Source organism: Brassica napus, chromosome A3 (assembly GCF_020379485.1).
Source record: "Brassica napus cultivar Da-Ae chromosome A3, Da-Ae, whole genome shotgun sequence".
Taxonomy (NCBI): domain Eukaryota; kingdom Viridiplantae; phylum Streptophyta; class Magnoliopsida; order Brassicales; family Brassicaceae; genus Brassica; species Brassica napus.
The window spans coordinates 27202610-27228967 of NC_063436.1; the positions used below are offsets into that span (position 1 = coordinate 27202610).

Genomic DNA, 26358 nt, shown 5'->3' on the forward strand with positions numbered 1-26358 from the left:
ATTTTTTCTGCAGCTGTTGAAACTCGAACCTAACACTTCTATTCTTAGAGAATATCTTTTTTTTGATAATTTGAGAGTATTTAGCGGGCTCAAGTCCAACCGACTAGTCAATTGAAATAAACAAAAAATTAGTGTGTTTTCATTCTTGTTTAAACAAAAATAATGGTTGAAGGAATGAAAACAGTGTGTTTGTAACCATTAGCAATTTATAACCCTGTTATAAGCATTGAATAAATAAAAACAGTAAATACAGGAATGCTTAACTAATATGACACTATGTTCTTAAGCGATCATTATTTGAAACTAACCACCAGTTAAACTAATAACTAGTTACCCGACTGAAAATGATACATGTTCTGATGAATCTATACTATAGTGCTGTTCGTTTCATAAACGCTCTATCCATCCAGCGCCCAGCGGCAGCGGCTATAAAATGTACTGTAATAGAGACCAAATTAACAGTGTCAAAAGCCAGAACCACCGCTAATAGACTGCCGGAGACACGAATAATGAGACGCCGATGCCGCTGATATTTTTCCGCGTCAGTTTTATTCCCCGTTAGTTGCGCTGCGACTGGAAAATCAGTTAACGGTTCTTCATCTGTGCTGTGTGTTGTTGTCATTAAAGCTCTAATTTTGTGATGCTACCAACGAACAGGGCTTATATATGTTACATTTCTTCACCATACGTTATCAGTAGAACCAAATGATTTGAATACAAATTGGCTCGTTGGGTTGCATAACCAAAACTTGAACTAAAGGGTTAGTCATGATAAAGAAAAGCCTAATGAACACACTATGACTTTAGGTGAAAAAATATTAAAACAGGACTGGCTATCGTTGCCTTATAAATTATGTTATATGGGGATGCAAGAAAACAGTGCAGAAACAATAAAAAGAAGCATACTGGTCAAATGACAAACATTTCAGTTAAAAGCACTTCAAGGAGGACACTCAACAATTGTCACGCGAGGAAAAAAAAAAACAAACAAAAGAAAACAAGGGTTGTAGAGAGAATCTGAGACATGAGCTAATGCACATCCACTTCAATAACTCAATTCACCATTTCCAAACGGTGGTTCATCACAGACAGCTTTCTGAAACGTCAGCTCCGATCACGACATACACATCATGCTTCACTGCAATTAGGAAGGAAAAAAACCAAGGAAACAAGAATCAGCGAAAGCTCGCAACACCACAAAAGATTTTCAGGTACAAAAAACCAAAGGATTGATTACCTGCTGATGCTGCTGGTAGCCACCAGGCTGCTGGTAGTTTCCATAGCCGGCACCAGGGTAGCCACCATAGTAGGCGTTAGGGTCCTGAGGAGGAGGCGCATATCCGTAACCTTCATATCCCTGAGGAGGATATCCATAGTATCCACCACCACCATACTGAGCTTGTTCAGGTTGAGTCTGTGACATTGGATCAAGTCATCAGATGACATAGAGCACAGAACATAGTTAACTCGTTGCATTGTCTTAACGGATACAAACCTGCTTGTTGGACGGAGTGCGACCCCATGAAAGACGAATGCTTTGTCCGCCAAGTTGTGTTCCATTTAACGAGTTGAGTGCTTGCTCTGCACATCCCCTGAAAGCACACAGACAGTAGAAAAGAAATGAGAAAACACATTCTCAAAATTTAAAAAACAAGCTTGTTGTCTTCACGGTCACACTACCTATTAGCATATTGAACAAATCCGCAACGTTTTCCTGCTGGTATTTTCACATGAACAAGTTCACCAAATTGACCAAAAACTGACTTCAATACATCTTCTGTCACACTTTCATCCAAAGCTCCAACAAAAATCTGATAAAGCAAAAAAAATGACCCCTAAATTCACAAAATATACGCTACATAGAGCAGACCCAAACAAAGTACGTACCGTTGTGTTAGTTGGATCGCCTTCTCCGGGATTTCCTTGAGTGTTCTGATATGCACCTGTGCAAATGACAGACGAGATAGCTTAGTGGAATAACTCATACTTCTATTTATTAAAGCAAACAGACACTAACGTAAACAGGCATAAACGACAGCAGTTGCAAGAGTATCCAAATCAAGATCCAAGAATATCAGCATATAAAGCAAAAGGCATATGTTACAGCTTGAAGATTAAGGTAACGAGATTCTGAAGTTAGTAAATAAGTAATACAAAAAATCAGTAAGACTGTCCTAGGCGAATGTTGGATCCAACTTTGAGAAATTGGAGAATGGCACAAAACCTCTCTATGGTATCACAAGTAACTGAAATTCCTTCCATGGTCTGACACTCGTTACCACAAGTAAACCTCTCAATAAAGAAGAGTGGATAGCATAAATTTAGCGAACACTAACTGAAAGAAGGTAAAAATTTGAAACACTAACTGAAAGAAGATGAACTGAGAGGCATGCTGGAGACTACAAAACACTCTTTAAGGGTTTCATAATGGAAAAAAAAAAGAAGAGCGAAATGTAATAAACTGTGTAATATGAACTTAAAGGTAGGGCTTAATAGTAAAGAAAAGACTTGTGCTTGATAAGTAAGGAACTGAAAAAAAAAAACTGAGACTGTAGGTAATAAAAGGTTAACTGTAATTAACTTCTTCTGAAAACGTAACTAACTGACCTAAATGAGGCCACGCAATAAGGTGGTATCATTTTCAGCTGAAGTCAGTTCCAGGCTCCCCCAAAGAGAGCCCCTTGTTCTCCTGCTTTAAGACAACATTAGTTTTCTTATAAGCTTTAGGACGTTTTGGGATAATAAATTCTTTAACGTGCTGAAAGGAAGGAAACTGAAGGATAAGGACTGTATTAAAAACTTGGATATGTATAGGTCTTAAGTCTTAACTAACAGAGAACAGGCTCCATGAATACCCCCAAGGAAAATACAATCAACTAACATAGACAGTTAAAACCAAAGTTGAGTCAAACCCCATTCATAAGTCATTATCATTCTTTAAAAACAAAACATACCTGGTTGTTGTTGCATTGTAAGAGGCTTCTTGTTAGCAGCTGGACCAATACGCATAGGCCTGGACGAACAGTACTGACCATTCATCTCAGTCATTGCCCTTATCTGCTCACTTTCATCCCCAAACTTCACAAACCCGTAGCCCTTGGACCGTCCAGTGGCCCTATCAGTCACAACTTTGGCTCCCTTCACAGAGGAATACACAACCTTGAACGTTTCGGTAAGCACGTAGTCGGTAACATCAGGCGCCAGATCTCCAACAAAAACCGTGTGCTCAGGCCCATCAGACTGGCGTCTCTCTCCAGCTCCAAGCTGAGCCCAGTTCAGCCTAAAGGTTTGCTCACAGTTCGGCATCTGAGCACCGTTGTACGTCTGGAGAATCCTCTCAGCTGCCGCATGGCTCACAAACTCAATAAACCCGTAACCTTCGGTTAACCCGGTCAGCTTATTACGGATGACTTTAGCTTGTTGAACCTACAAGTAATCAAATCAAAGCTAAGAACTTTATAAAGGATTGAACTTTATATTTTCAAAAGGGGTAAAATAGATATTTCAGGTTACCTCGCCGGTGATGGAGAAGATGCTCATGAGGTAGCCTTCGTCCATCCACGGCTGCAAATCTCCGATCCACAAGGATTTGATCTCTCCAGCTGATCCTGGATTCTGAGATCCGCCACCGTACTGTTGACCCGGAGACGGCGCCGACTGTGGATTCCATGCTGCCGGCGGCTGGCCCTGTAGTTGCTGCTGCTGCTGCATCATCCACGATTGGTGGTGGTGGTAAGCTTGCTGGTCCGAAGGGATCTGACCTGATCCTGCGGCAGCACCGTTAGCGGCGGGAGGTGGCTGCTGCATCATGACGGAGAAAACCTAAAATGAGAGACGATGACACAGTTGCTGTTTCGGACAGAGGGCAAAAGAGGGAGAATAAAAGCTGTCTCGGTTGTCTTTTATAGAAAGAAACAAATAAAAACAAAAATATCTGTGATTTAGGCCTGAAATGGGCCAAAATACAAGATTTCGGCCCATTATAAGAGTACTGGAATAACCCGGTTAGGCCAAACCGGATAGGAGGCATTATAGTTTCGAGTCTTGTTATCAAATCCTAAGCATTGCCTGAATTCTTATATGCATGACATACTAAGGATCTTCCATATTTTTTTTCATTTTTTTGTAACATCCAGAATCGTGATATATCGAAAAGGTTTAAAAGAATTGATTTGGTTACCTATATCACCAAAGTTGACTTACATTTTCCATCACACATCCATTTACAACTCCAAAATTAACCGTGTTTGGAATGGAGTAGTGAAAGAATGGGCGATTTATCGGAAAGTGATTCGCGATAACGTACGAAACCAAAGCATTTCTATCGGACGGTGATTGCAAAGTCAGTAAACAATAATTTCGAAAATTTGAAAAAATTAATAGATCGATCGTTGGAACAGAATGAGTCCACAGACCGAGAGAGCGAGTGGGTGGCCCATTAGCCGTGGACGATCGGGGCGTTTATAATTTTATTTTCTAACCATTTATGCACCATATATAACCAGACTAATCCAATTCGAAATTGAACCAAGATTCATAAACCAAATATTCCCCGGTTAACTGGTTGAAAGATTTAAAAAGACATATTCACAGCTGGCAGCTCGTAATTGGCTAGTGATGAGAATAGTCCCCACATGACAACATGACTTTCATCTCTTTGCTCTTATCCTTGAAAAAATCTAGAAACTTGATATTTTTCAATGGCTGTTGTACCACTTCAGACCAAACATACTCTACGTCGCATCACCAACAACATCCCAACAAGTCACCGTCCGTCGCTTCTCCGTCTACGTTTCACGTGCTCAGTCACTACCACCACCAAGTCTCGCCCTAACCGTGAGAAGCTTGTAGTTGTGAATCCTCCTCGCTTCACTGACACAGCTTTTCAATCGACATGGAGCCATCGCTTATGGGTTTCAGCTGGCTGCACCACCGTGTTTGTCTCTTTTGCCAAATCTATCACTGGAGGGTTTGGTTCAAACCTTTGGCTCGAACCAACTTTAGCCGGTTTTGCCGGTTACATCTTAGCAGATCTAGGCTCTGGTGTGTACCACTGGGCCACTGATAACTACGGCGATAAGTCAACGCCTCTAGTAGGAACCCACGTCCAAGATTCTCTTGATCACCACGAGTGCCCTTGGACAATCACCGAGCGGCAATTTGCAAACAATCTACACTTTATGGCTCGTGGCACAACCTTGATGGTTCTCCCACTAGACCTTGCGTTTGATGACCATGTGTTTCATGGCTTCGTAAGCACGTTTGCGTTTTGCGTATTGTTTTGCCAGCAGTTTCATGTTTGGGCTCATGGAACCAAGAGCGAGCTTCCACCTCTCGTGGTGGCGTTACAGGACATTGGACTGATTGTTTCACGAGAAAGGCACGTGGAGCATCACCGAGCACCGTATAATAAAAACTACTGCGTAGTGAGTGGGGTGTGGAACAAGGTTTTGGATGAGAGTAAGTTCTTTGAAGCGTTGGAGATGGTGGTGTATCTCAAGCTCGGGGTGAAGCCAAGGTCATGGACCAATCCAAACTCGGAGTGGAGAGAAGAAACTGAGATATCTAAATGTTAGCCGTCATCATTAGTTGTCGACATGACTCTTTGAATTATTGGTTTAGAGTTTAATTAGACCAGTTTTGGGTATGAAGGGGACTATTAAATCTTGGGTTTAGTAACTTTAGAAAATAAAAGTACAAAAATTGGAGACTATAAATTTTCACAACTTGTACTGTGCTTGCGATCACAATAGCCCCAAAGCTTAATGCACACCACAACATTGTTTAGCTTAGTCTCTTTCTCTTTGGTTTGGTTGTTTGCACAAGAATTTTTGAAGGAACATACTGAATAAAATATTTTCGTGATTTATATGCAATACAGAGTGAGTGTATGGAGTATGAAACAAAAAATACAAAAGAGAGAATGCACCAGTTTTAAGTATCAGATCCAACGAATGAGTAAACAGAAGAGACACAGGGGAACCAGTACTGACATTTTCCGTCTTTGCTACCATTGTCGATCATTGCGAGTCCCTCCTGGAAAAAGTTATAGAATCACAAAGTTTCAGGACCAACATTGGTTGCGTTGGATTTACCATGTGTACTAAATCAACTGGGAAAATGAATAGCAGATGCATACCTCCAACAGAGTTTCGAGAGCATCTATGACCCGACCAGATGTCCACGAGAGACGTCTTTGTACCTCTTCCACAGTCACAAAGCCTTGACCCTGTGGGGGTGGAAAGCAACATAAAATCATAAAACATGTGAAACTTTGTCTTCTTTGTGAGGAAGAAGAATATATGTATATGATTAAAACCTGAGCGAGCTCCAAGATTTGGTTATGGTCTTTGTTGAGCTCAGTGGGGACTGAACGGACAAGCTTTTTCTTGCCAATTGTGATAACCTCAAATCCGCTACCCAATACCTAACGAATAAAAATCCCAAGATAGCAGCAAGAACAATTCAAAACTTCCTTTTTGTTTGAAAGATCTGAAAAGAAACATACCTTGATCTTGCTGATAGCACGAAGACAATCATCTTCGGTGACAGCTTCACGGTCTTTCTTCCTTCTCTGGCGAAGATGGCTGCAGAGCTCTTGCAAGCTTATCAAACCTCCATTGAGTGACCTTGTTTGCATGCAAACTTCAATAATCTGAACTCCTGTTTGATCAATTTGCTATTTTTCAGATACATGTTATCCAACTTACTAACATCACAGAAGGCAATGTGCGATTCCAAGTAAGAACTATGCCTTTGTCTATGAGCCTTTATGCAAACATGAACTTAAGAAGCCATAGCTAACAATATAAGCATATATCTTCAAACATACCAAGTTCATAGTAGAAGTCACCAATACCCAGGAGCTCAGCCCAGAAGCCCTTGTTGGAAGCAAGTGGATCCACACCAACTTTAGCACACATTTCATGGAACTGAGCTCTAAAGGCTGGATTTTTACGAATGTCATTCTGCAACCAATGGCACAAAAAAAAAGTTTCTTTTTAATGAAACAAACCACACCGATCCGAAAATCATATAATTAAATATAAAATCAAGAGAGGATGATAGAAATTTCAAGACCTTGTGTTTGCGAGCGAACTCTTCAAGCTGGGACTTGAAAGTGGCGAGCTGCTCTTTCATCATATCAGTCCGTAACTTTGCCACATTTTCTCCTAATAACCGATACTGATCCTGTTTGATTTTCATCCAGATAAAGAGTTAAAAGTCACAGACGATACATTGGAAACAAACCGAAATAGAATATCAAATCTTGTTAAAGAAGCCAAACCCGAGCAGCTGCCGCCTTTTGAAGACCTCCGATTCCTGGTCGCCGTCGCATCTTTCGATCTTTGCAATTCTCTCTGTCGATCGAGGGGGAGGAATGTTATACAATCAGAGAAGACGGCATATGTTTTGTCTATTTAGTGATTTATTTCTTCGTCTTTCAAAAATCAGAGTGGCGCAGCGGAAGCGTGGTGGGCCCATAACCCACAGGTCCCAGGATCGAAACCTGGCTCTGATAGATATTACTTTTTTTTGTTTTTTTATTGATACAGAGCCCATTCAAATATTTTCCACAAAAACAACAACCCATTACATAAAGAACCCAGTCTGAACCATCCCGAAGCCCATTAAGTGATATTCTTTCTTCCTATTTAATTTTTTTTTCCACAGTTTCTCTCACTTGATGTCTCTCTTACCTCGTCAAAACGACATATAATATTTTTGACAATTAGGCCTTTATGTTTGTGAATGTCACAATGTTGGTGAAAGTTGTGAACAACAGTACAAAAGCCGAGCTGTGTGTTTCAACAATGTTGCATCTCACAGTAAAGGACTTACACAATCAAATACGTTTACCGACTGGGCAGAGCTGCTATCTTGGATTAGAGGTGCGCCACCAAAGCTCATTCTTCTTAGGAAACTGGCGACTCAATCCACTATCTATCACTTATGGAAACAGAGAAATAATCTGATCCATAACCAGTCATCAGTCCCTGCTGCAACTGTCTTCCATGCTATTGACAAAGAAATTCGTAACATCATCTCGGCAAGGAGACACAGAAAGCACTTCGACACACTAATGATCTTGTGGTTGAGATAAGTCAGATCTTTTGTTGTTCAAACTTGTGTCCCATTTTGTTTTTATTTCTTTTTGCCAAGATGACACAAACATAAGATTCTACTTTGTATTATCTTTCTTTCATCTATGATATTTACAGTTTAGCAAAAAAAAAAGACTTACACAAATATTCTTTGAAAAATGATTTGAAAGTTGGCGTAGGGGCGTGACAGTAGACTATCACAAGCTAAAACAGAAGGAAATAAATCCAAACTATATTACACTAAGCAATATTAGATTAGCAAACTTAACACTACTATAGATAAAACCATAAGGCATGTGATAAACACATCCAACCACCAAATATATACACCGCCCCTCTTCTCACCAACCTCCTCTTGATATTTGTCATCCACAAATAAACTAATGTGATTACCGACTCCTTTATTGAAATTTCTGGTCACAGAACTGACCACATAAACTTCGTTTTTAAAAGGCCCAAACTTTGAAGGTTCTGTCAGAGAAAAAAACAAAGAGATAAAAAAGGATTCAGTAATGGCCACCTCAGGAACCGCTTCTACTTTCAGACCATCCGTTTCAGCTTCTTCTAGATTGACCCATCTCAGATCACCGCCCTCCAAAGTCCCCCTCTTTACGCCTCTGCCTTCCTCTCGCTCACGTTCGTTCTCTGTCTCGTGCACCATCGCAAAGGACCCGACTTTTCTCATGGCCGAGGCGGAGAATACCAAGACCGCTGGATCTGACCCGACCCTGTGGAAACGACCCGATTCGTTCGGTCGGTTCGGGAAGTTTGGTGGGAAGTACGTCCCCGAAACTCTAATGCACGCTCTCTCCGAACTCGAAACTGCTTTCTACTCGCTTGCCACCGACGATGATTTCCAGGTGACTAATTTTGGTTTTTGATCTTATTAGAAAGTGAAAGATCCGCGAAATACTCTAATGACATCTGCGAAATGATTGTTCATACAGAAATTTAGAAACCAAGTTCATAATGTTCTTCAGCAATACATGCAATGCGGAAGCTTCTTAGTTCTTTTGTATATGAACTCTTTCTTTGTTTAATTTGTGATTTAAGCGTGTCATCCTTGCGCATAAAGTTTCAAACTTTTGTCGAAAAATTGCTGTAATTTGGAAGTTTCAAACATAAAGTTTCAAACTTCTGTCGGAAAATTGTTGTATTTGCCAAAAAAATAATAATCTGAAACCTGTCTGCATACTCATATGTTCGTTAGCAATAATACATGTTTCTCCGTGATGCAAGCTTGAAGCTTTTGATGTCTGATTAGTGTTTGATGAAACTTGTAGAGGGAGTTAGCTGGGATCTTGAAAGACTACGTGGGTCGAGAAAGTCCTCTCTACTTCGCGGAGAGGCTCACAGAACATTACCGCCGAGAAAACGGCGAAGGCCCCCTCATATACCTCAAGAGGGAAGACCTGAACCACACGGGTGCTCACAAGATCAACAACGCCGTGGCTCAAGCCCTTCTCGCCAAGCGTTTAGGCAAGAAGAGGATTATCGCCGAGACAGGAGCTGGACAACACGGTGTAGCCACAGCTACCGTGTGCGCTCGTTTCGGTTTGCAGTGTATCATCTACATGGGTGCTCAAGACATGGAGAGACAGGCTCTCAACGTGTTCAGGATGCGTCTACTCGGCGCTGAGGTGAGGGGAGTCCACTCAGGAACGGCGACTTTGAAGGATGCGACGTCTGAAGCTATAAGGGATTGGGTGACTAACGTGGAGACTACTCATTACATATTGGGATCTGTTGCGGGTCCTCATCCTTATCCTATGATGGTTAGAGACTTCCATGCGGTGATTGGGAAAGAGACGAGGAGACAAGCGATGGAGAAGTGGGGAGGGAAGCCTGATGTCTTGGTTGCTTGTGTTGGTGGTGGCTCGAATGCTATGGGACTGTTTCATGAGTTTGTGGATGATACTGAGGTGCGTATGATTGGTGTGGAAGCTGCTGGGTTTGGACTGGACAGTGGCAAACACGCTGCTACGTTGACAAAAGGAGACGTTGGTGTTCTGCACGGAGCTATGAGTTACTTGCTGCAAGATGATGATGGACAAATCATTGAACCACACTCCATCAGTGCTGGGTAAGTTCAAATATTGTTCATGGTCTTCCTTAGTATCCGTTTCTAAAGATTTAATGATCATGTTAATAGATTGGATTACCCTGGAGTTGGACCTGAGCATAGTTTCCTTAAAGACATGGGACGGGCTGAATACTACAGCGTTACCGATGAAGAAGCCTTGGAAGGTACTTTATTTGTCTTTATATGTTTCTTTGACATGTAATGATAAGTTGCATTGTTTTTGCTTACTGATCTCCTTCGTGTGTAGCGTTTAAGAGAGTGTCTCGGTTGGAGGGAATAATCCCTGCTTTGGAGACGTCACATGCATTGGCTCATCTCGAGAAGCTTTGTCCGACGTTACCTGATGGTGCTAGAGTGGTGTTAAACTTCAGCGGGAGAGGTGATAAGGATGTTCAGACGGCCATCAAGTATCTTGAAGTTTAAAGAGAAGAATACTTTTGTTTTCAGACAGTGACATTTTGTTTTAGTTGGTTTGTTAGTTCTTGCTTCTTGGTCGGAAAACCCAAATAGGAACAAAGTATTAAGAAGAGAACGAAAAAAATAAAAATGTATCCTATAAATAAAACTGTTCTATTGAGCGTTTGATGTTCTTATAAGAAGTTCGAACTGTTTTGTTTTCCACTCAGCTTTAATTTAACCTAAACAAAAAAAAACCTTAATGCATTATAAACAACCATGATTGAATTATTTGAAAAGTCTACTTAAATCTGTAAATAAACACGAGTATACTCACGCATATGTTTGATGTCAACTCATTGCACTTCCCTTAAACATTGCATTGCAGAAATGATGGTTTTCAGAAATTCAAATCACAAGACTGTCAACTTTGGTGTCATCCTCTTCGTCCAACTAATCAAGGTTTGACTCATCTAGTGGATGATATGGGTCGGTATTAATGATACTGATACATTTCACAGAAACCTAGAAAAAATGGAATGTATTTGGAAATTTGAACAGAAAAATGGTTTAAAAAATAAACAGCAATAGTAATGAGTGAAGTTCTTTCGGTATATAGACTTAGTATTCATAGAAGAGATAGGTATATATTGTGGATGAAATTATTAGGTTTTACGCATATAATCAACTACATATATGTGCAAAATCAGAATGTCAGCTACGAGGGATAGTTGTAGACTTAGGAACTGAATTGGGATTAAGTAGTATGCACAGTAGGTGAATTCTCATGCATTCACCTAAATACACCGAACTTGGTGTATATGGACATCAAATAATCTTCAGAATAGCCTAATTTTATACACAGATTTCCCATTTTAATTCGGAATGTAGACAATATATGGCATTTCTTGAATATTTGCATTGTTGTGGTCCTGCTTTGATAAATTCCAAGGAGGCGTTTTCGATCATTCTTCGGTGTAAACCGAAATATCCCTTGAAAGTGTTGAAGGTTCTTGAAGAGGTGCTATGGGAATTTGCAAAACAGGCCTAGGGGGCACTTCAAGAGCATCCAAGCTTCCTTCCATCATCTCTACAACTCTGTTCATAGGTGGGCGATCCAACGGAGAAGACTGAATACACCACAAACCAACCAAAGCCATCTTCTTTGCTAGCTCATGTTCCTCATTGCTGATTTCATCCTCGATAAGCCTTCTAGACTTTCCTAATTCAATATCCCTATATATCCACTCAGGAAAGTATATTGAACTCGTGTTAGAAGCGGAGTCTTGATGAGCTTTTTCTTTATTCCTTGCGCCAATCATCTCTAGAACCAACATCCCGTAGCTATATACATCTGACTTGTGAGAGACACTCCCATAGACCCTTGAAATCATTTCTGGTGCTATGTACCCGACTGTACCTCGTGTGTCCAGCAATGACAGTGCACTCTCTTTCTTCTCGCAGAGCTTAGCAAGACCAAAGTCTGAAACCTTGGGGCAAAAGTTTTCATCTAAGAGTACATTTTGTGGTTTTATGTCGAAATGTACAATCCTCGTTTTGCAGCCGTGATGCAAGTATTCTAGGCCTCGAGCAACTCCAAGCGCAATTTGATACAATGCCGTCCAGTCCAAAGTATTGCCTGCGATGAATTTATCAAGGGACCCGTTTCCCAAAAATTCATATATAATAGCTCTTTTGGAACGTTCAGAGCAGAAACCAAGCAAGGAAACAATGTTGTGATGAGAAGTTTGGCTCATGCTTGCAACCTCGTTCGTGAAATCTTCACCATTGCCCTTTGAATCTTTCAAGACCTTCACCGCAACCATACGACCATCAGGAAGAGTTCCTCGATACACAATTCCAAATCCGCCTCTCCCGACCACTTCCGCAAATGACTTTGTAATTCTTTTCACTTGTGCATAAGAGTAGTGTTTGAGTGGAATAAGAGACTTGAGATTTTGCTGTCTCTGTCGTGTTTCTCTCTTCCAGAGGTAACAAAGAAACAATGATAGTAAGACCAAGAACATAACAACGCCTGCTACTGAGCCCGAAACTAGAAATAAACAGAGAAATTCGTGAGTTAAGTAATACACATAAACAGTTCAAAGTCTATCTTCCCAGCAAACTAACTCACCTTTGCCAATTGCATTGACCAAAGACCCTGTTCAACCATTCAACAAGTAAAATTTTGTCAGAATGGAATCAAACTAAATAACTTACAAAAATCTATCTAAAGTTGTCAATGTTAATCTTAAATTTTATGGAACACATCTCCATTAAATCTATCTTTATAGTGATAGTGAAACACATTTTTAATCTAAATAGCAAACTTTTACATTGAAATATGAAAACACAAACCTAATCTAAATTGTAACTTTCCAAAATCTTTGAATTATCCAACAGTACTAACCTTTGTGAACTGTGTTGACCGAAAACCCTGTTTAACACGTGTAAAATGTTGTCATAATGAAACCAAACTTGATCTGAAAAGTAATAAAAAGAACAAAATGAGAGAAAACGACGTTTTACCTTGACTTGTCTTTCCAGAGCTACAAGTATCGCCATGGGTCCCATCGTCGCAATAGCAGACGAATCGATTAAAAGCTTGATCGTATCCACAAGCACCCTTAGATTCTAGGCACATGGAGCAGTCTTGTTTAAGTTGAAGCTCGAAACCCTGTTCAAGAGTCTTCTTTAGATTATTTGAATCCAGAGTGTGTAGGTTCGATCCGGAAAAAGGCATGCTGACGTAATCTGTGCAGTTTTCCTTCATGTAGTCAATGCCATCCCTCCCGTTGAATAAAGAAGACGAGCTGTTTATCACAACACAATAGTTGTTGTTTTTTACACCTTCTTTACATTGAAAGTCTGTAACGTAATTGTAAGCTTCACTACTGTAGATAATGGATGATAAGTCTTGGCAGTCATAAAGCATTGTTAGCAGATTGGTGTCATTAGCCAGTTGAAGGGCATTTTGGTAGAATGGTCCATTTAGTGGGTCTGAAGGACAAATATTGTCGATATAATCTGATCTGGCGAGTCTTATATTACGAGAAGTGTAATTTGCGTTTAAGATTCTGAACTTCACGGAAGAGACAGTAAGCTCTGCGAATCCTTGGCTACAGTTGAGCTTAAAGCCAGGGTAGCCGCAGGTTTCTCTGTCAGGTGTCCAGAAAGGGTACAAGAGACCGCCTTGATTACCACAGAGAAACGTTTGACTGCATTGTTTGTAATGGTCATAACCTGGGACATCAGCATCTGTGAACACTGGGTTTGGAGCTTCGGCTGGAGGTAAGGACGCCGGACTCACAACTTCTAAGAGGCCACCTGGTTGGACAGGAGCCATGTAAGGTAGAGTTTCTTTGCTTCCCAAACATTTATTCCCTGCACAAGAGAAAAACAAAATTAGGCATTATTGATGTCATATTGTTGAGACCCTCTGGTGCAAAGAATAATCCACTTACTTCTGTATCTAGCAGCTGTGAAAGGAAACTCAGTGATGGTTCCATTTACACCAGCTCCAGTAACATAAGAGTTTATCTCAACAGTTGCGTCAGAGAAGAAGTCATATGGCTGAGATACAAACTCGTTCTGGAACAGTTCCACATATACCGGAAGCTGAGACTTCTGCAGCCTCTCCACAACATTGGTTTGCCCCGTGACGAACCCATAAAATGTGGGAAATACTGATACTTTCGTGATGACAACAGCACTGGCAAATTCTTTTATCTCTTCAATAGCAGAGTCACTAATATCACTAATGGTTTTTTCAACTTTGTAGACTGTCTCATACTTGCTCTGATTCCTGAACTCAACTAGGACCGAGCTATCCGTTGACTGAATCATGACTTTTGTAGTGGTTATTCGAGTGCTGTAAGCAGTTTCCGTGAGGGTATCGAGAACCGCTTTAACCATGTTGAGCCCTTGCTTCTGTCGCAGGTACATTGCATTCTGAAGGACACAATAAAAATTAAGTGGCCATTAAAGACGTTAGAGTAGGCCTGACCTTTTTACCCAAACCAAAACACAGAATTCTGATCCAAAACATTATATGAAAACATCCAAACGGGACATCTATATTAGTCATGTTCTTTTGATAAACGCAGTATCTTGCGTCAGCGTCACCAAATATTCAAGCGGTGAAAGAAACGCGGACAGAGATGACGAGAAAGAAATGTCGCCGTAACAGCAAAAGGATTCGCCGCAGTCTCGTTTAATTGACGCTAGAATTTCAAGCGATCAAATATCATAGGAAATCTGACGCTGCGTCTCGTTTAACTAACACCGGATTCAGTGGTTCTTTGCCATCATGCTTTTAAAGCAACAAAATTGCAGGGTTAATTGGAGACGTTGACACTAGACGCAGCGTCTATCAAAAGAACAGGGCTATTATTAAAAGAGAAGTATCCATTAAAAAATACCTCTAAGTTTTCTAATTTATTTACACTTTCATGCTACTGATAATTAAATTAAACTACCTATTTTAATGCTTGTCTTTTCCAATTAAATTAATGAGTTTTCTTTAATCAAATTTAAACTTAATATCATTAAATGAATCTACCTATTTTAATATTTGTCTTTTTCAGTTAAATTAATGATTTTTCCTTAATCAAATTTAAACTTAATGTCATTAAATGAACCTAAAAATACATCATATTAAACGTAGCTTATTACGGACGAGTACGGCCAATAATGAACTTGAATTTTATTTTTACGAAAACGTGAATCACTTGATGTATATAATATTTAAAATATATTAACCACAATATAACAAATGCATCATACTTATACTTTAGTTTGAAATGATCATGCTCAAGTTTTATATAGTCAACTTACATCATGCACCGATCGATGTACAATATTCAAACCACCTATTGATTTTCTAAGCTTTATAAAAAACAAATCAATAAATACAAACTCAAAATCCAATATTTTCTATTAATCAAAACATAATATCTTTAGTGTCGTATCTTTAATGTACTTATTAAATATAGAAAATGTAACCATAATTACACTAATTATAAGAATAGATTTGATTCCAACCAATTGATCTATTACTTCGGTAATTGATTTGCTTGCAGAAGAGGAAACAATAATTTAAAATTTGTAAGAATATAAAGATACAAAGATTCCAACCAATTGCCTATATTTGCTTATGATTTCCGTATAATAAGCTTCAAATTGAACATTGAAAAAGATAGAGTTTTTTTTATCTTTTACCGACACATAATTTAAACAAAACAAAGAGTTAAAGACAATTTTTTGTTACACTTCCCGAAAAAAACGGTTACAACATGGGCTTTCATAATATGGTCTTTTAACATATCATTTAATAATTATCTTGACACAAAACAAAGACTATAAATAATTTATTATTAATAAAATAATGAAATTATTTACAATTTGATGACTAATTCATCGCCCTTTTTTATATGTTAAATTTTACATAGAAGTTTAAAAATCATTGCATTTTCTTTAAACATGTATAACTAATTTATAATCTTTTATGCCATACTAAGTCATAATATAATATTTCTTCATATTTTACATTAATAACTTCTATTTTTATATATCGTCTACAATTCTCTAATTACGTCTATTTGTTCAATTTTTTATATGATATCGAATATTCGTTAAATAGATGGTTTAAGACGCCAAAAAAATTATTTACTTGGTGAATATAATACATCAAATATTACAAATACATCATTTAGTTAAATAAATAACCAATAACCAAAAATTCATACCCGCGATGGTGCGCGGGTCAGGGTCTAATAAGAATTATGTACAAATACAACCCAAACCGAATCGAAATCTGAACCAGAATCCAAAAAAATATGAAATTAATTAAAAAATATGTTAAATCTTTTAATATATGTTAAAGTAATTCAAATATTTATAGTATTTTAAATTAAAAAAAATTGAAGTTTATTTTTTTTTAATAGTTTTTAGTTAGTCTAGGTTTAACTAGTTTTAGTTAGATTTTTGAATATTTTTGGTCAATTATTTTAAATTTCTATTAAAATTTTTTGGCTATTTCAAACATTAGTTATAAATAACCCTACTCTGAACGGGACAACCAAAAGTCCCGGCACAGCCTATCTGATTTGTTACAAAATCATAAAAGGAATGATAGGAATAAAAGAAATGATTTTTTATGGAATAGGAAAAATTGGAATGATGTTAAAAATGGAATAAAAACTGAAATTATAAATGGAATAAAGATTCTACATATTCCATTCATTCAACGAGGTTTAAAATCATGAATAAAAGAAATAACTTTTACAAAAGATTTATTTTTTTGTTCCATTCCAAAAATGGAATAAATGGAATTGATTTTGGAAAACATACATAATAACTGGCAACTAATTTATGGAATCCCATGGAATGATCCATTCCAAATGATTTTATTCCAAAAAATGTCATTCCAGTTGCAGCCTAAGAGGTACGGGAACTGACCTCTACACTGATCAAAACACCGGAGAGAGAAGTGGAGTGTTTTGCCAACTTTAGGAATTCAGAAAGTAAAATAAGCTTTCCAGATTTTTTCTCATTCGGATTCCTGAACATATTGTATACCCTGTAAGGGTTTGAAATCGCAGCTGCACAAAAAAAATACAGAGAATAGTTGTCGTAACTCGTAACTCTCAAGGTATGTAATTATCTGACCATATAGTATCTTAGGCCAAGTGGAAACTTACGAATCAAGCTCTGGATCTCAGACCATGTGAGACTAAAAGTGTATATTCCATCGTTTGAGCTAATCTCAGGAACATGTGTTGAACGCTGAGCGAAAGATGTTTGGGCGATGTTTGTGATGTTCGAGAGATCTATTGAATGTGAGCAAAAAGGTTTACCGTCTCTGGACATTTGGACCGAGCAGTCGATAACACCAGCACCATCTCTGATAGCCTTATCATATGCCAAGTCTGTACATCCAGGATAGTCCCCACTCGCTCCATTTTTTGATATAACAAGAAAATCAACTGAACCATGAACCATTTTGATAAAGTTAGAGATATATAGGTTTCCTTTTTTCTACTAGTCAGAAAGAAATATATGCAAAGTAGTTACTCTTACTACCTTGTTTTGTAGCGTTTCTGCGAAGGTGGGAGAAGCATTCTTGAAGAAAATATAAAAGGAAAATGATTGATGTGAGTGTTTCGAGCAATGTTCTAAGGACATAAATAAACTACTTTAAGAGATTTTGCTTACCGACAGATGCAGATGCACTTATGGGAAAGTCAGAGAGAACACCATCGACAGAGAAGTTGCCATTATCCACAAAAGATAGATACTCAGAGACAGGATCATAACTATAGTCATGTGCAATATCAACATCATTAGCAAAACCCGACACAAACACTTCAAGTCCTGCTTTGTGAGCATCTTGAACTAAGGATGTGGAGGGAAGCAAGTACTGCTTGTCATCGAGTGGCAATACGTAAGACTTGGGAACAAGAATCCCTGAAGCAAACGTCTTGACAAAAGTCAAGTTACTCAAGATAGAACCGTATGATCTGTTTGTCGTCCGCTCGAATGTTTCTTTCTCGAGAAAACGGAACACGAAGATCGGTCCATTATGCCCGAACCGGCCAGCAATCTTTGTAAAGAAATTCACTTCAGGGGAAGAGATGTAGTCAATGGAAACATTTTTTGAAGCAGATATCAGAAAATTGCTCATGCTCAGATTATTCTGCGCGTAGAAGGCATCGTGCTGAACGTTTAACCATAAGCCTCGTGGTCTCAACTCTATGTTTACAGTTTGAACAGTGGAGATCGTGTATCCATTACCATCGAATCTGTCTGAACGAGATAATATACCTCGGATCACTGCAAAACAAGAAGAAGACATTTGTGAGAAGTTGCGAGAAACAGTGAAGCACTTACTTGTTGGGGAATGAAGACTTACAGTAAACCTTGTTGAGATCTTTCAAGGAGAAATCAACGGTGAACCAGCCCTGAGTAGGGACTCCATTAACCGGGTAAGTTTTTTGACCCTTTGGGTAAACAACTTCAATAGTTGAAGCATTGCTCATGTTTAGATCAGGGAAACAAATCCCAGCTCCATCTTTGGTTAATTGAACATCACACCACAGGATAGCATCTGCTACACTTGTCTGTAGTGCGAAGTTGTAAGCATCAAGGCTCGAATCTGGAAACAATCCAGAAAACCCTCCACGAGAGATCACACGAGGAGCATCACCTGGTAAAGTAAAAGTAATCACAAAGTTATTCTAATAAAAGAGAATACATATGATTATCCCAACTCCACAAAGTTATTCTAATAAAAGAGAATACATATGATTATCCCAACTCTACTACAGATCTCTGTATAAATAAAGTCGGAGTACTAGTTTTTATCGGACATTCATGCTTAAAGAAAGAGATAGAAAGTGAGAGCACTCTCACCACTGAGTGTTTTCCATGGACTTCTAGGTCTTTGAGCGTCAGTTTGAGAAGCAAACACGTGAATCAGAACAACACCACATAGTAAAACTGTTGAAGCTCCCATTGTCGGAAGTTAACTTTACTAGGTCCTGTTCTTTCTTCTCGGAGACCTACTAAATCACATAGATAGAAAAACATAAATAGTAGTCTTTAATGCATAAGCAGTCGTACGCATAGTGGGACTAATAATACAGACACGCTTAAGACTCCGGATCTTTCTTTTTTTTTTTGATTGCTTTTTTATGTGTTGACTCTTTAAGTCGTCTCTTTATTAAACTACGTTAAACCTTTGGCTACAAAATTGAGGCAGAGCAACCTTTTTTAATCAAGTAATTAACATTTTTTTCCCTCTGATGTGAAAAAGAAAGTGGAAGAAAAGTGAGTCGTACTGGTCATTTACTAGATCAGCTATGATTATAGTCTTTTTCTCTTCATTTTTGTTTTTGTTACTATTTCTAAACCTTTGCTGATACAGTTTACTATTCCTAAATGTCATTTCTTCTTGGAAATACCATATAGCCATATACTATCTCCTAAATCTGTTTGTCTTCATTCCTTTAACTTATCGACCATAGAGGATTTAGAGACTTGAAAACTCAACAGTTTGATTACCCATTTCTCAAGTAACATCAAACAATAAATGTTCAATGTTAACCAGCTTGTACTACCCTGGGGTACTGGACCTGAGCATAGTTTCCTTAAAGACATGGGACGGACTGAATACTAAAGAAGCTTTAGAAGGTACTTGTCTTTATATGTTTCTTTAACATCTAATGAGAATTTGCATTGTTTTTTATACTGATCTCTTCCGTGTGTAGCGTTCAAGAGAGTGTCTCGGTTGGAGGGAATAATCCCAGCATTGGAGACATCTCATGCATTGGCTCATCTCGAGAAGCGTTGTCCGACGTTATCAGATGGTGCTAGAGTAGTCTTAAACTTCAGCGGGAGAGGCGATAAGGATGTTCAGACGGCCATCAAGTATCTTGAAGTTTAAAGAGAAGAATACTTTCGTTTTCAGACAGTGACATTTTGTTTTAGTTGTTTTGTTTGTTCTTGCTTCTGGTCGGGGAACCCAAATAGGAACAAAGTATTAAGAAGAGAGGTCTTTGGCATATAGACGACTGCTTGATGTTTGTTTCGGCTTGGACTCCAGCAGCAAATATCGCTCTACCTGAGATCAAAACCATTCCCACTTGGTTGACGCTTAAAAATATCCCTGACCAACTTTACTCAATTAAAGGTATTAAGTGGATTGCATCAGGAATTGGTGAACCGATGCTCACTAGCAGGCCATGGCTAGATCCTTCTCAGATGGGAGAGGCAAAGATTTTAGTGGAGGTAAAGCTTGACAAAGTTACAAACCATTTCCTCAAAAGGTAGCATTGAAAGAAATAAGTGCCAGAATCACAATGGTCGATGTGATCTACTCGTGGTTGTCATCAAAGTGTAGAAGTGTGGTCATTTAGGCCATAAAGAATCCAGATGTTTAGGAATAGAGAAAAATATTGCTATGGCTGCTGGCAACTCTGCCCAAAATGATTTAGATGTTTCTAACAATACTCCTATTATAGCACAGGAAGCGAGTATTGTTTCAGGTCGAGCATCTATTTCAGAGTCGGTTTTGACGACCAATGTTCGAGGTGTATTCTCTGCTACGAATCCACCTATTTCACCATTAAGGGATGTAAGTTTCACCGAAGTGGCTGCAGTACCGGAAACCGGGAGAGTTGTAGCTGTTCCACTTGTTGGAGAGAAGATTGTTCAAAATCTTCAGATAATGTGTTGAACCAAAGTGATTCTCTACTTACAACTTCAGATGAGGTTGTCCACTCTTTCCAAAATACTGATATTGTTATTACAGATGCTGAGCATTCTGTCCCATCTTCTTTCCGTTCTGGGAAGACTACTAAATCAAGAAAAGAAGCTTCAGGTTTCACAACAGGAAGTGAGGCCAATGTTAAATCTTTGAGAGGTAACAGTTCTTGTGCTAATCAGTTTGCTGCTTTGGGTTTACTGCTTTGGATTGGGGTTCGGATATGGGGGAGTCAGAGGATTCAGATGATAATATCATCACAGACCTTACAACTCCATTTACCGATAGACTTCTTCGGGATAGACCTGTGAAGCATTCCACAAAAGTAACAGAGATGGCAGCTACTTTACATGCAACTAGGGGTAGAGGAAAGCGTGGACGTGGTAGACGTGGCGGACATGGTCGGCTTGGCTAAGCCGATTGTGTTAACCATGGATACTAACTAATCCTTTTCATCTTTTTTCCTTTCATCTTTTCAGACTAAAGTTTGTGTGTTTTGCTCTGCTTGCTTTTGAAAGCATTTCTTCATTTTGTAAAACTGTAAGTCATAGCTTATATAATATTATACTTTTAAAAAAAAAAGTATTAAGAAGAGAACGAAAAAATAAAAATGTATCCTATAAATAAGACTGTTATATTGAGCGTTTGATGTTCTTATAAGAAACCCGAACTGTTTTGTTCTTCACTCAGATTTAATTTGAGCATAACAAAGAAACCTCAATGCATTATAAACAACTATGATCGAATTATTTTCAAATTATACGTAAATCTGCAAATAAATAGTTTTGTGATTTATCAACTGATTATACTTGATTTACTATTTCGAATTTGAACTTTAAAAACTATACAATTAATATATTTTTACTAAATTATTTAAAGTGAATAGGCTATAGTTCTTTTGTTTTCTACAATAAGGCTAGTAGCTACATAATGGATCAGCCGGTGCGGTCGATTAGGGAGAATTTGTGAAATAATCAAAAAAAAATCAAAACTAGATTTTTAGAGAGAGGGACGAGAGAGATAGGAAAGGAAAGGAAGATGATTTTGGTTACTTAGCTAATTTGAGTTTTTTGTTTGGTTATGGGATGCAATTTCCCTCGATTATTTAGAACATTCAATTGTGCGCCACCTCCTACGCCGAATGTCATAAATGACTTGTTGACTGTAAGTCTGTAACATTCAAGCGATTGGGGGTACTAATTTGTTTAAATAAAACTATTTGGGTCAAATGTGAAAGGCACCAAAACTATAAGGGACTAGTGTTATAATTTAGAACCGATCGGGGGAGAGAAGAGTTTCACATCTGAAGGGGGTTGAAGATAAATCGCAAGGGAGGTGGGTGCATCATCGTCCCTAAGCTTTTACAAGCAAGCCAAAACAGTTGACTCCTTATACGACGAAGATGGTCTCCACAAGCAGGATCAAATCCGTCGATTTCTACAGGTTTGCTTCTGTTTCTCTAGTTTATATTGTATCCATTTCGCAGATCTCTCGAGCTTCCTCGATCTAGGCAAGTAACATGATTTGATTTCGATAACTCAATGTGAATATAATCTTTGGGAGTATCTACATTCTGTGGATTTTCATGCTGATTAGTGATAGGGTTTAGTCGTGAAGAGGCGATCCTAGTGGAAGCTTAGATAGATGCAAGTATATTCGTTTTAGTCTGATCTTTGCCTAGCGTTGGTCATTTTGATCTTTAGTGCGATTGGACTGTTAAAAGTGTTTCATAATGGGGTTTAAAGACCATCACTGTTACACTTATATATTGCTTTTTGATGAAATAATATTCGTTTTGTCCAAGAATCACTAGTAAACAAGTCTTCTTGAACTCGTTGAGATCTGTGATTTATTTATATATTTGTGATTTGGATGCCTGCAGGAAAATCCCGAGGGATTTGACAGAGGCGACTCTCTCTGGAGCTGGTTTGTCCATTGTAGCAGCCCTCTCTATGCTCTTTTTATTTGGAATGGTAACGTTTCAAGCTCAGTGTGTGATGATTTTCAAGTGTTGTGTTCAAGATTTATGTCACTGTTTCTAATTGGGGAACATGAATGCTATTTTCACATATTACAGGAGTTAAATAATTACTTGGCTGTCAGCACTACAACGTCCATCATCGTTGATCGGAGCTCTGATGGAGACTTCCTGCGCATGGATTTTAACATAAGGTTATACATTATTATCCAGTTTTTTTTTTCAGCACACATGTGTTATAGTTTAGAGGTTGAAGAGTATAGAAACTTTTACTCTGTTGTTTGTTTAAGTACATACCTTGTCTCTTCAGAAATGTCATATGTGGCTTAAACAAAGTCCTGCGAAATGCTAATCTATTTGATTGCTAACTAGATACTTTTCTCGCAGCTTCCCATCACTTTCATGTGAATTTGCATCTGTGGATGTCAGTGACGTATTAGGAACTGTAAGTTTTGGTTTCATCATAAGTTCATTTCAAGTCTCTATTTTTTTTTTTAAAGTATCTAAGTATTCTGTATGTGTGTCCCAAAGTTTGGCCTGCACAATTATTTTCCTGGAGTGAAATCCTAAATGTCACCATAGTTGTAAAAGATTGTCCGTTGTATCCTGATTTTGCTAACTTTTGTTTTCAGAATAGGCTAAATGTAACAAAGACAATTCGGAAATTTTCTATTGATTCGAATTTGAGACCTACTGGTTCTGAGTTTCACTCTGGGGAAGTTTTATCGCACGTTAATCACGATGAAGCAGGCGAAGAAGTAGTTGAAGATTCTGTATCCCTTACTAGCCGCAACTTCGACACATTGTTACATCAGTAAGTAGTTTTGGTCGTTATTGCACATTTCGTACATAGATGCAATAATTCTAGGAGTATTTTTCCTATTAGTACGTATCTCTTTCTTCTTTTTTGTTTGCGTCTGGTGACAAAATATGAATCATATAACTTGCAGGTTCCCTATCTCGGTTGTTAATTTCTATGCTCCGTGGTGCTATTGGTGTAATCTCCTGGTAAGTCCCGCATCTTTTGTCTTCGTCTCTTTCGTATTCTAGATTTTGCAGCATATTTTCTATCTAGAACGTCAATTTTCTGCTTGTTGGCAAGGGTCATATTAGCGTTCTTACTAGAGAGGAGATCTTACATGTTTGGCTGTAACCTAGTCAGTCTTTCTTGAGAACGCTCTTTGGCTGTAGTCGTAATAATATTATCATGAAAAGACTAGACTTATCTAAGGATCAACTTGATGACGAATATCAAAAGAGTAGTTTTGGTGACACTTTATACATATTGTAGTGGTAATTTTGATGTTCTTACTCGAAGACTAAACTTTAGTCTCCATTGGCAGAAACCATCGTGGGAGAAAGCAGCAAAACAAATAAAAGAGAGGTATGCCAATATACTCCCTTTAGATAAAGAATCTGTGGTACTATTTTTTTCTTATAAATGTCTTGCTTTTGGTAGATATGATCCAGAAATGGACGGACGTGTCATTTTGGCAAAAGTGGACTGCACCCAAGAAGCTGATCTCTGTCGGAAGTAAATCTCATCATATTTGATATTTTTCATCTTGACTTCTTCATTTCCTTAATGCATTCTCTGAAATCCTCTACCAGCAGTTAAGATTTATTCTCACAATTTTCCTCTGCAAATGATCTCCAGGAATCACATTCAAGGGTATCCATCAATTCGTATTTTCCGCCAAGGCAGTGATCTTAAGTAAGAGAATGTAACTCGCAGTTTACTTGTTTAAATAATGCCTGACCGTCATTTGCTCGATTCTTATAACCTCTATTTTCTCAACTATTCTTTCCTCTGGTTGATTCTTGGCTTAATAGGGACAATGCACACCATGATCATGAATCGTACTATGGAGATCGTGATACAGAAAGCTTAGTGAAGGTAGTTATTGTTCTAGGTTTTTTTTCAACATCTTTTCTGTGAGCCCCTTAAACAAGAGTTGGTTTTTGTGCTTCGTTTGTACCTTATTTCTGAATATTTTTTGTTCTCCTACAGATGGTGATAGGTCTGGTTGAACCAATCCATCTGGAGCCCCATAAACTAGCATTAGAGGACAAATCCGACAATGCATCGAAAACTTTAAAAAAGGCACCTTCTACAGGAGGATGTCGAATTGAAGGATACATACGTGTAAAGAAGGTAAGCATTTGAATGGGAGAATTGCTCTTGCTCTGTCTGTTTGTCCTTTTAAGTTACTTTTCTATGGTCTTTGCAGGTTCCAGGCAACCTAATGGTTTCAGCTCGCTCGGGATCTCATTCATTTGATTCTACTCAGATGAATATGTCCCATGTTGTTAACCATCTTTCATTTGGGCGGAAGATTTTGCCTCAGACATTCACGGACTTAAAGCGCTTGTCACCGTATCTCGGACAAAGCCACGACCGTTTGAACGGTCGCCCCTTCATCAATCAACGTGATCTCGGTCCTAATGTTACCGTAAGTTTGTATAGTTTATAAAAAAATAAATACGATTAAAATAGCCTAGTTATGTTTTTTTAGCATTCTTTAAGGTGTTGTTTTCCATGGACAGATCGAGCATTATCTTCAAATAGTAAAGACAGAGGTATTGAAAAGCAATGGACATGCAATGGTCGAGGAGTATGAGTACACAGCTCATAGCAGCGTTGCTCATAGTTACTATTTACCAGTCGCCAAGTTTCACTTCGAGCTCTCACCGATGCAGGTAAGCTTCAATATTCTTTTTGCTTCCTACTGATCATATCTGTTACACAGATCAGGGATAGAACGTTGAGCCAAAAGCCCTGCGGGCTGTCCCTGCCTGGTTCTGTGTATAGAAACAACCTTGGTTACACTCTGCTCATCCTTTTCTTTTGGTTGCAGGTTCTCATAACCGAAAACTCCAGATCCTTCTCACACTTCATTACCAATGTATGCGCCATTATCGGTGGTGTCTTCACGGTTAGTAAACAACTTAGAAGCCTCTTGTTATAATTCATTAATACATCCCTTATGACACTTGTTATATTTCCTTCTTTTTTCCAGGTTGCCGGAATCTTGGATTCTATTCTCCACCAGACGATGACACTGATGAAAAAGATTGAACTTGGTAAAAACTTTTGAAGCTTTGCCTGAGAGTTTCATTTAGTTTTCTATGTAACCTGTCCGAAATTTTTGTTATATGTTACACAACCAGATGAGCGATAAGTATACTTCAAAATGTTGGGAAAATGTTTATCCATTTGAATATGTTATATTTCAAAATCCTTTAGACGTGTTTGTACTATTTTCTAAGGATAGCTCTTAGATGCGAAGATTGGAACACTTTTAACAATTTCACCATTGCACTTCACACAAATTCACTAGCATTCTACATTAATCAATGAAAGCCTTTTGACATTGTAGATTTTAAGCAGGTTATATAGAAAACAGTCTTCAAATTAATCTGGATAACTGAGAATAAGAGACCATAGGAGATCATTATCATCAGACATTTTCTTTGGAATAGATTGATTCAAAATTTGGAAAGAATGTGAATCGAATTAAGACGTGGCTAG

At 38.3% G+C, this 26358-nt stretch overlaps 6 protein-coding genes across 8 annotated transcripts; 3 read left to right on the forward strand and 3 right to left on the reverse strand.

Moving 5' to 3' along the window:
* Nucleotides 1–802: 802 nt before the first annotated feature.
* Nucleotides 803–3886, reverse strand: LOC106440905 (polyadenylate-binding protein RBP45C). The gene is made up of 7 exons (XM_013882678.3): nt 3514–3886; nt 2955–3426; nt 1888–1943; nt 1681–1811; nt 1496–1592; nt 1238–1414; nt 803–1138 (listed from the first exon to the last, which is right to left on the reverse strand). The coding sequence occupies exons 1-7, from the start codon at nt 3808–3810 to the stop codon at nt 1136–1138; spliced, it is 1233 nt and encodes a 410-aa protein (XP_013738132.2). The 5' UTR covers nt 3811–3886; the 3' UTR covers nt 803–1135.
* A 787-nt stretch (nt 3887–4673) lies between these two features.
* On the forward strand, nt 4674–5876 carry LOC106440906 (fatty acid desaturase 4-like 2, chloroplastic). Its single transcript, XM_013882679.3, has one exon. It carries the CDS (start codon nt 4701–4703, stop codon nt 5574–5576), a length of 876 nt encoding a protein of 291 aa, XP_013738133.2. The 5' UTR covers nt 4674–4700; the 3' UTR covers nt 5577–5876.
* LOC106440907 (vacuolar protein sorting-associated protein 22 homolog 1-like) lies at nt 5829–7456 on the reverse strand. Its single transcript, XM_013882680.3, has 7 exons — nt 7289–7456; nt 7081–7191; nt 6833–6968; nt 6509–6663; nt 6320–6427; nt 6140–6229; nt 5829–6036 (listed from the first exon to the last, which is right to left on the reverse strand). Exons 1-7 carry the CDS (start codon nt 7337–7339, stop codon nt 5935–5937), a joined length of 753 nt encoding a protein of 250 aa, XP_013738134.1. The 5' UTR covers nt 7340–7456; the 3' UTR covers nt 5829–5934.
* Nucleotides 7457–8425: 969 nt separating this feature from the next.
* LOC106440909 (tryptophan synthase beta chain 2, chloroplastic) lies at nt 8426–20030 on the forward strand. Of its 2 annotated transcripts, none has more exons than XM_013882682.2 (4): nt 8426–8965; nt 9389–10188; nt 10258–10352; nt 10436–10807. In XM_013882682.2, the coding sequence occupies exons 1-4, from the start codon at nt 8618–8620 to the stop codon at nt 10609–10611; spliced, it is 1419 nt and encodes a 472-aa protein (XP_013738136.2). In that variant the 5' UTR covers nt 8426–8617; the 3' UTR covers nt 10612–10807. The 2 variants fall into 2 exon arrangements, with proteins under 2 accessions (XP_013738136.2, XP_013738138.2); XM_013882684.3 differs by lacking the exon at nt 10436–10807 and adding an exon at nt 19854–20030 and having other exon boundaries at nt 8460–8965.
* LOC106440908 (protein SUPPRESSOR OF NPR1-1 CONSTITUTIVE 4) lies at nt 11321–19387 on the reverse strand. The gene is made up of 11 exons (XM_013882681.3): nt 18997–19387; nt 18497–18790; nt 17800–18417; nt 17668–17706; nt 17286–17570; nt 17044–17186; nt 14049–14535; nt 13114–13968; nt 12995–13021; nt 12719–12745; nt 11321–12637 (listed from the first exon to the last, which is right to left on the reverse strand). Exons 1-11 carry the CDS (start codon nt 19097–19099, stop codon nt 11550–11552), a joined length of 3966 nt encoding a protein of 1321 aa, XP_013738135.2. The 5' UTR covers nt 19100–19387; the 3' UTR covers nt 11321–11549.
* Nucleotides 20031–22071: 2041 nt separating the features above from the next.
* Nucleotides 22072–26078, forward strand: LOC106440911 (protein disulfide-isomerase 5-4). 2 transcript variants are annotated; one of them, XM_013882686.3, is made up of 15 exons: nt 22073–22291; nt 22731–22821; nt 22926–23020; nt 23214–23271; nt 23459–23640; nt 23777–23834; nt 24170–24210; nt 24286–24360; nt 24484–24540; nt 24660–24723; nt 24838–24981; nt 25058–25279; nt 25374–25526; nt 25685–25762; nt 25847–26078. In XM_013882686.3, the coding sequence occupies exons 1-15, from the start codon at nt 22251–22253 to the stop codon at nt 25922–25924; spliced, it is 1437 nt and encodes a 478-aa protein (XP_013738140.2). In that variant the 5' UTR covers nt 22073–22250; the 3' UTR covers nt 25925–26078. The 2 variants fall into 2 exon arrangements, with proteins under 2 accessions (XP_048619893.1, XP_013738140.2); XM_048763936.1 differs by having other exon boundaries at nt 22072–22291; nt 24170–24360.
* The last annotated feature ends 280 nt before the right edge of the window (nt 26079–26358 follow it).

What these genes read in the sequence shown, in the direction of transcription:
- LOC106440905 (XM_013882678.3), bottom strand. Translation starts at nt 3,810, where the DNA reads ATGATGCAGCAGCCACCTCCCGCCGCTAACGGTGCTGCCGCAGGATCA. An exon ending in TACAATGCAACAACAACCAG is followed by an intron (nt 1,944 to 2,954) that starts GTATGTTTTGTT and finishes TCATTTGCACAG; the next exon opens with GTGCATATCAGAACACTCAA. An exon ending in GCACTCCGTCCAACAAGCAG is followed by an intron (nt 1,415 to 1,495) that starts GTTTGTATCCGT and finishes CCAATGTCACAG; the next exon opens with ACTCAACCTGAACAAGCTCA.
- LOC106440906 (XM_013882679.3), top strand. Translation starts at nt 4,701, where the DNA reads ATGGCTGTTGTACCACTTCAGACCAAACATACTCTACGTCGCATCACC.
- LOC106440907 (XM_013882680.3), bottom strand. Translation starts at nt 7,339, where the DNA reads ATGCGACGGCGACCAGGAATCGGAGGTCTTCAAAAGGCGGCAGCTGCT. An exon ending in AGTTCGCTCGCAAACACAAG is followed by an intron (nt 6,969 to 7,080) that starts GTCTTGAAATTT and finishes CATTGGTTGCAG; the next exon opens with AATGACATTCGTAAAAATCC. An exon ending in CTCTCGAAACTCTGTTGGAG is followed by an intron (nt 6,037 to 6,139) that starts GTATGCATCTGC and finishes AACTTTTTCCAG; the next exon opens with GAGGGACTCGCAATGATCGA.
- LOC106440909 (XM_013882682.2), top strand. Translation starts at nt 8,618, where the DNA reads ATGGCCACCTCAGGAACCGCTTCTACTTTCAGACCATCCGTTTCAGCT. An exon ending in CCACCGACGATGATTTCCAG is followed by an intron (nt 8,966 to 9,388) that starts GTGACTAATTTT and finishes TGAAACTTGTAG; the next exon opens with AGGGAGTTAGCTGGGATCTT. An exon ending in CCACACTCCATCAGTGCTGG is followed by an intron (nt 10,189 to 10,257) that starts GTAAGTTCAAAT and finishes TCATGTTAATAG; the next exon opens with ATTGGATTACCCTGGAGTTG.
- LOC106440908 (XM_013882681.3), bottom strand. Translation starts at nt 19,099, where the DNA reads ATGGGAGCTTCAACAGTTTTACTATGTGGTGTTGTTCTGATTCACGTG. An exon ending in GGTCAACACAGTTCACAAAG is followed by an intron (nt 12,746 to 12,994) that starts GTTAGTACTGTT and finishes ATGGTTGAACAG; the next exon opens with GGTCTTTGGTCAATGCAATT. An exon ending in GGTCAATGCAATTGGCAAAG is followed by an intron (nt 12,638 to 12,718) that starts GTGAGTTAGTTT and finishes GTTTATTTCTAG; the next exon opens with TTTCGGGCTCAGTAGCAGGC.
- LOC106440911 (XM_048763936.1), top strand. Translation starts at nt 22,251, where the DNA reads ATGGTCTCCACAAGCAGGATCAAATCCGTCGATTTCTACAG. An exon ending in GCTATTGGTGTAATCTCCTG is followed by an intron (nt 23,835 to 24,169) that starts GTAAGTCCCGCA and finishes CTCCATTGGCAG; the next exon opens with AAACCATCGTGGGAGAAAGC. An exon ending in GATACATACGTGTAAAGAAG is followed by an intron (nt 24,982 to 25,057) that starts GTAAGCATTTGA and finishes TGGTCTTTGCAG; the next exon opens with GTTCCAGGCAACCTAATGGT.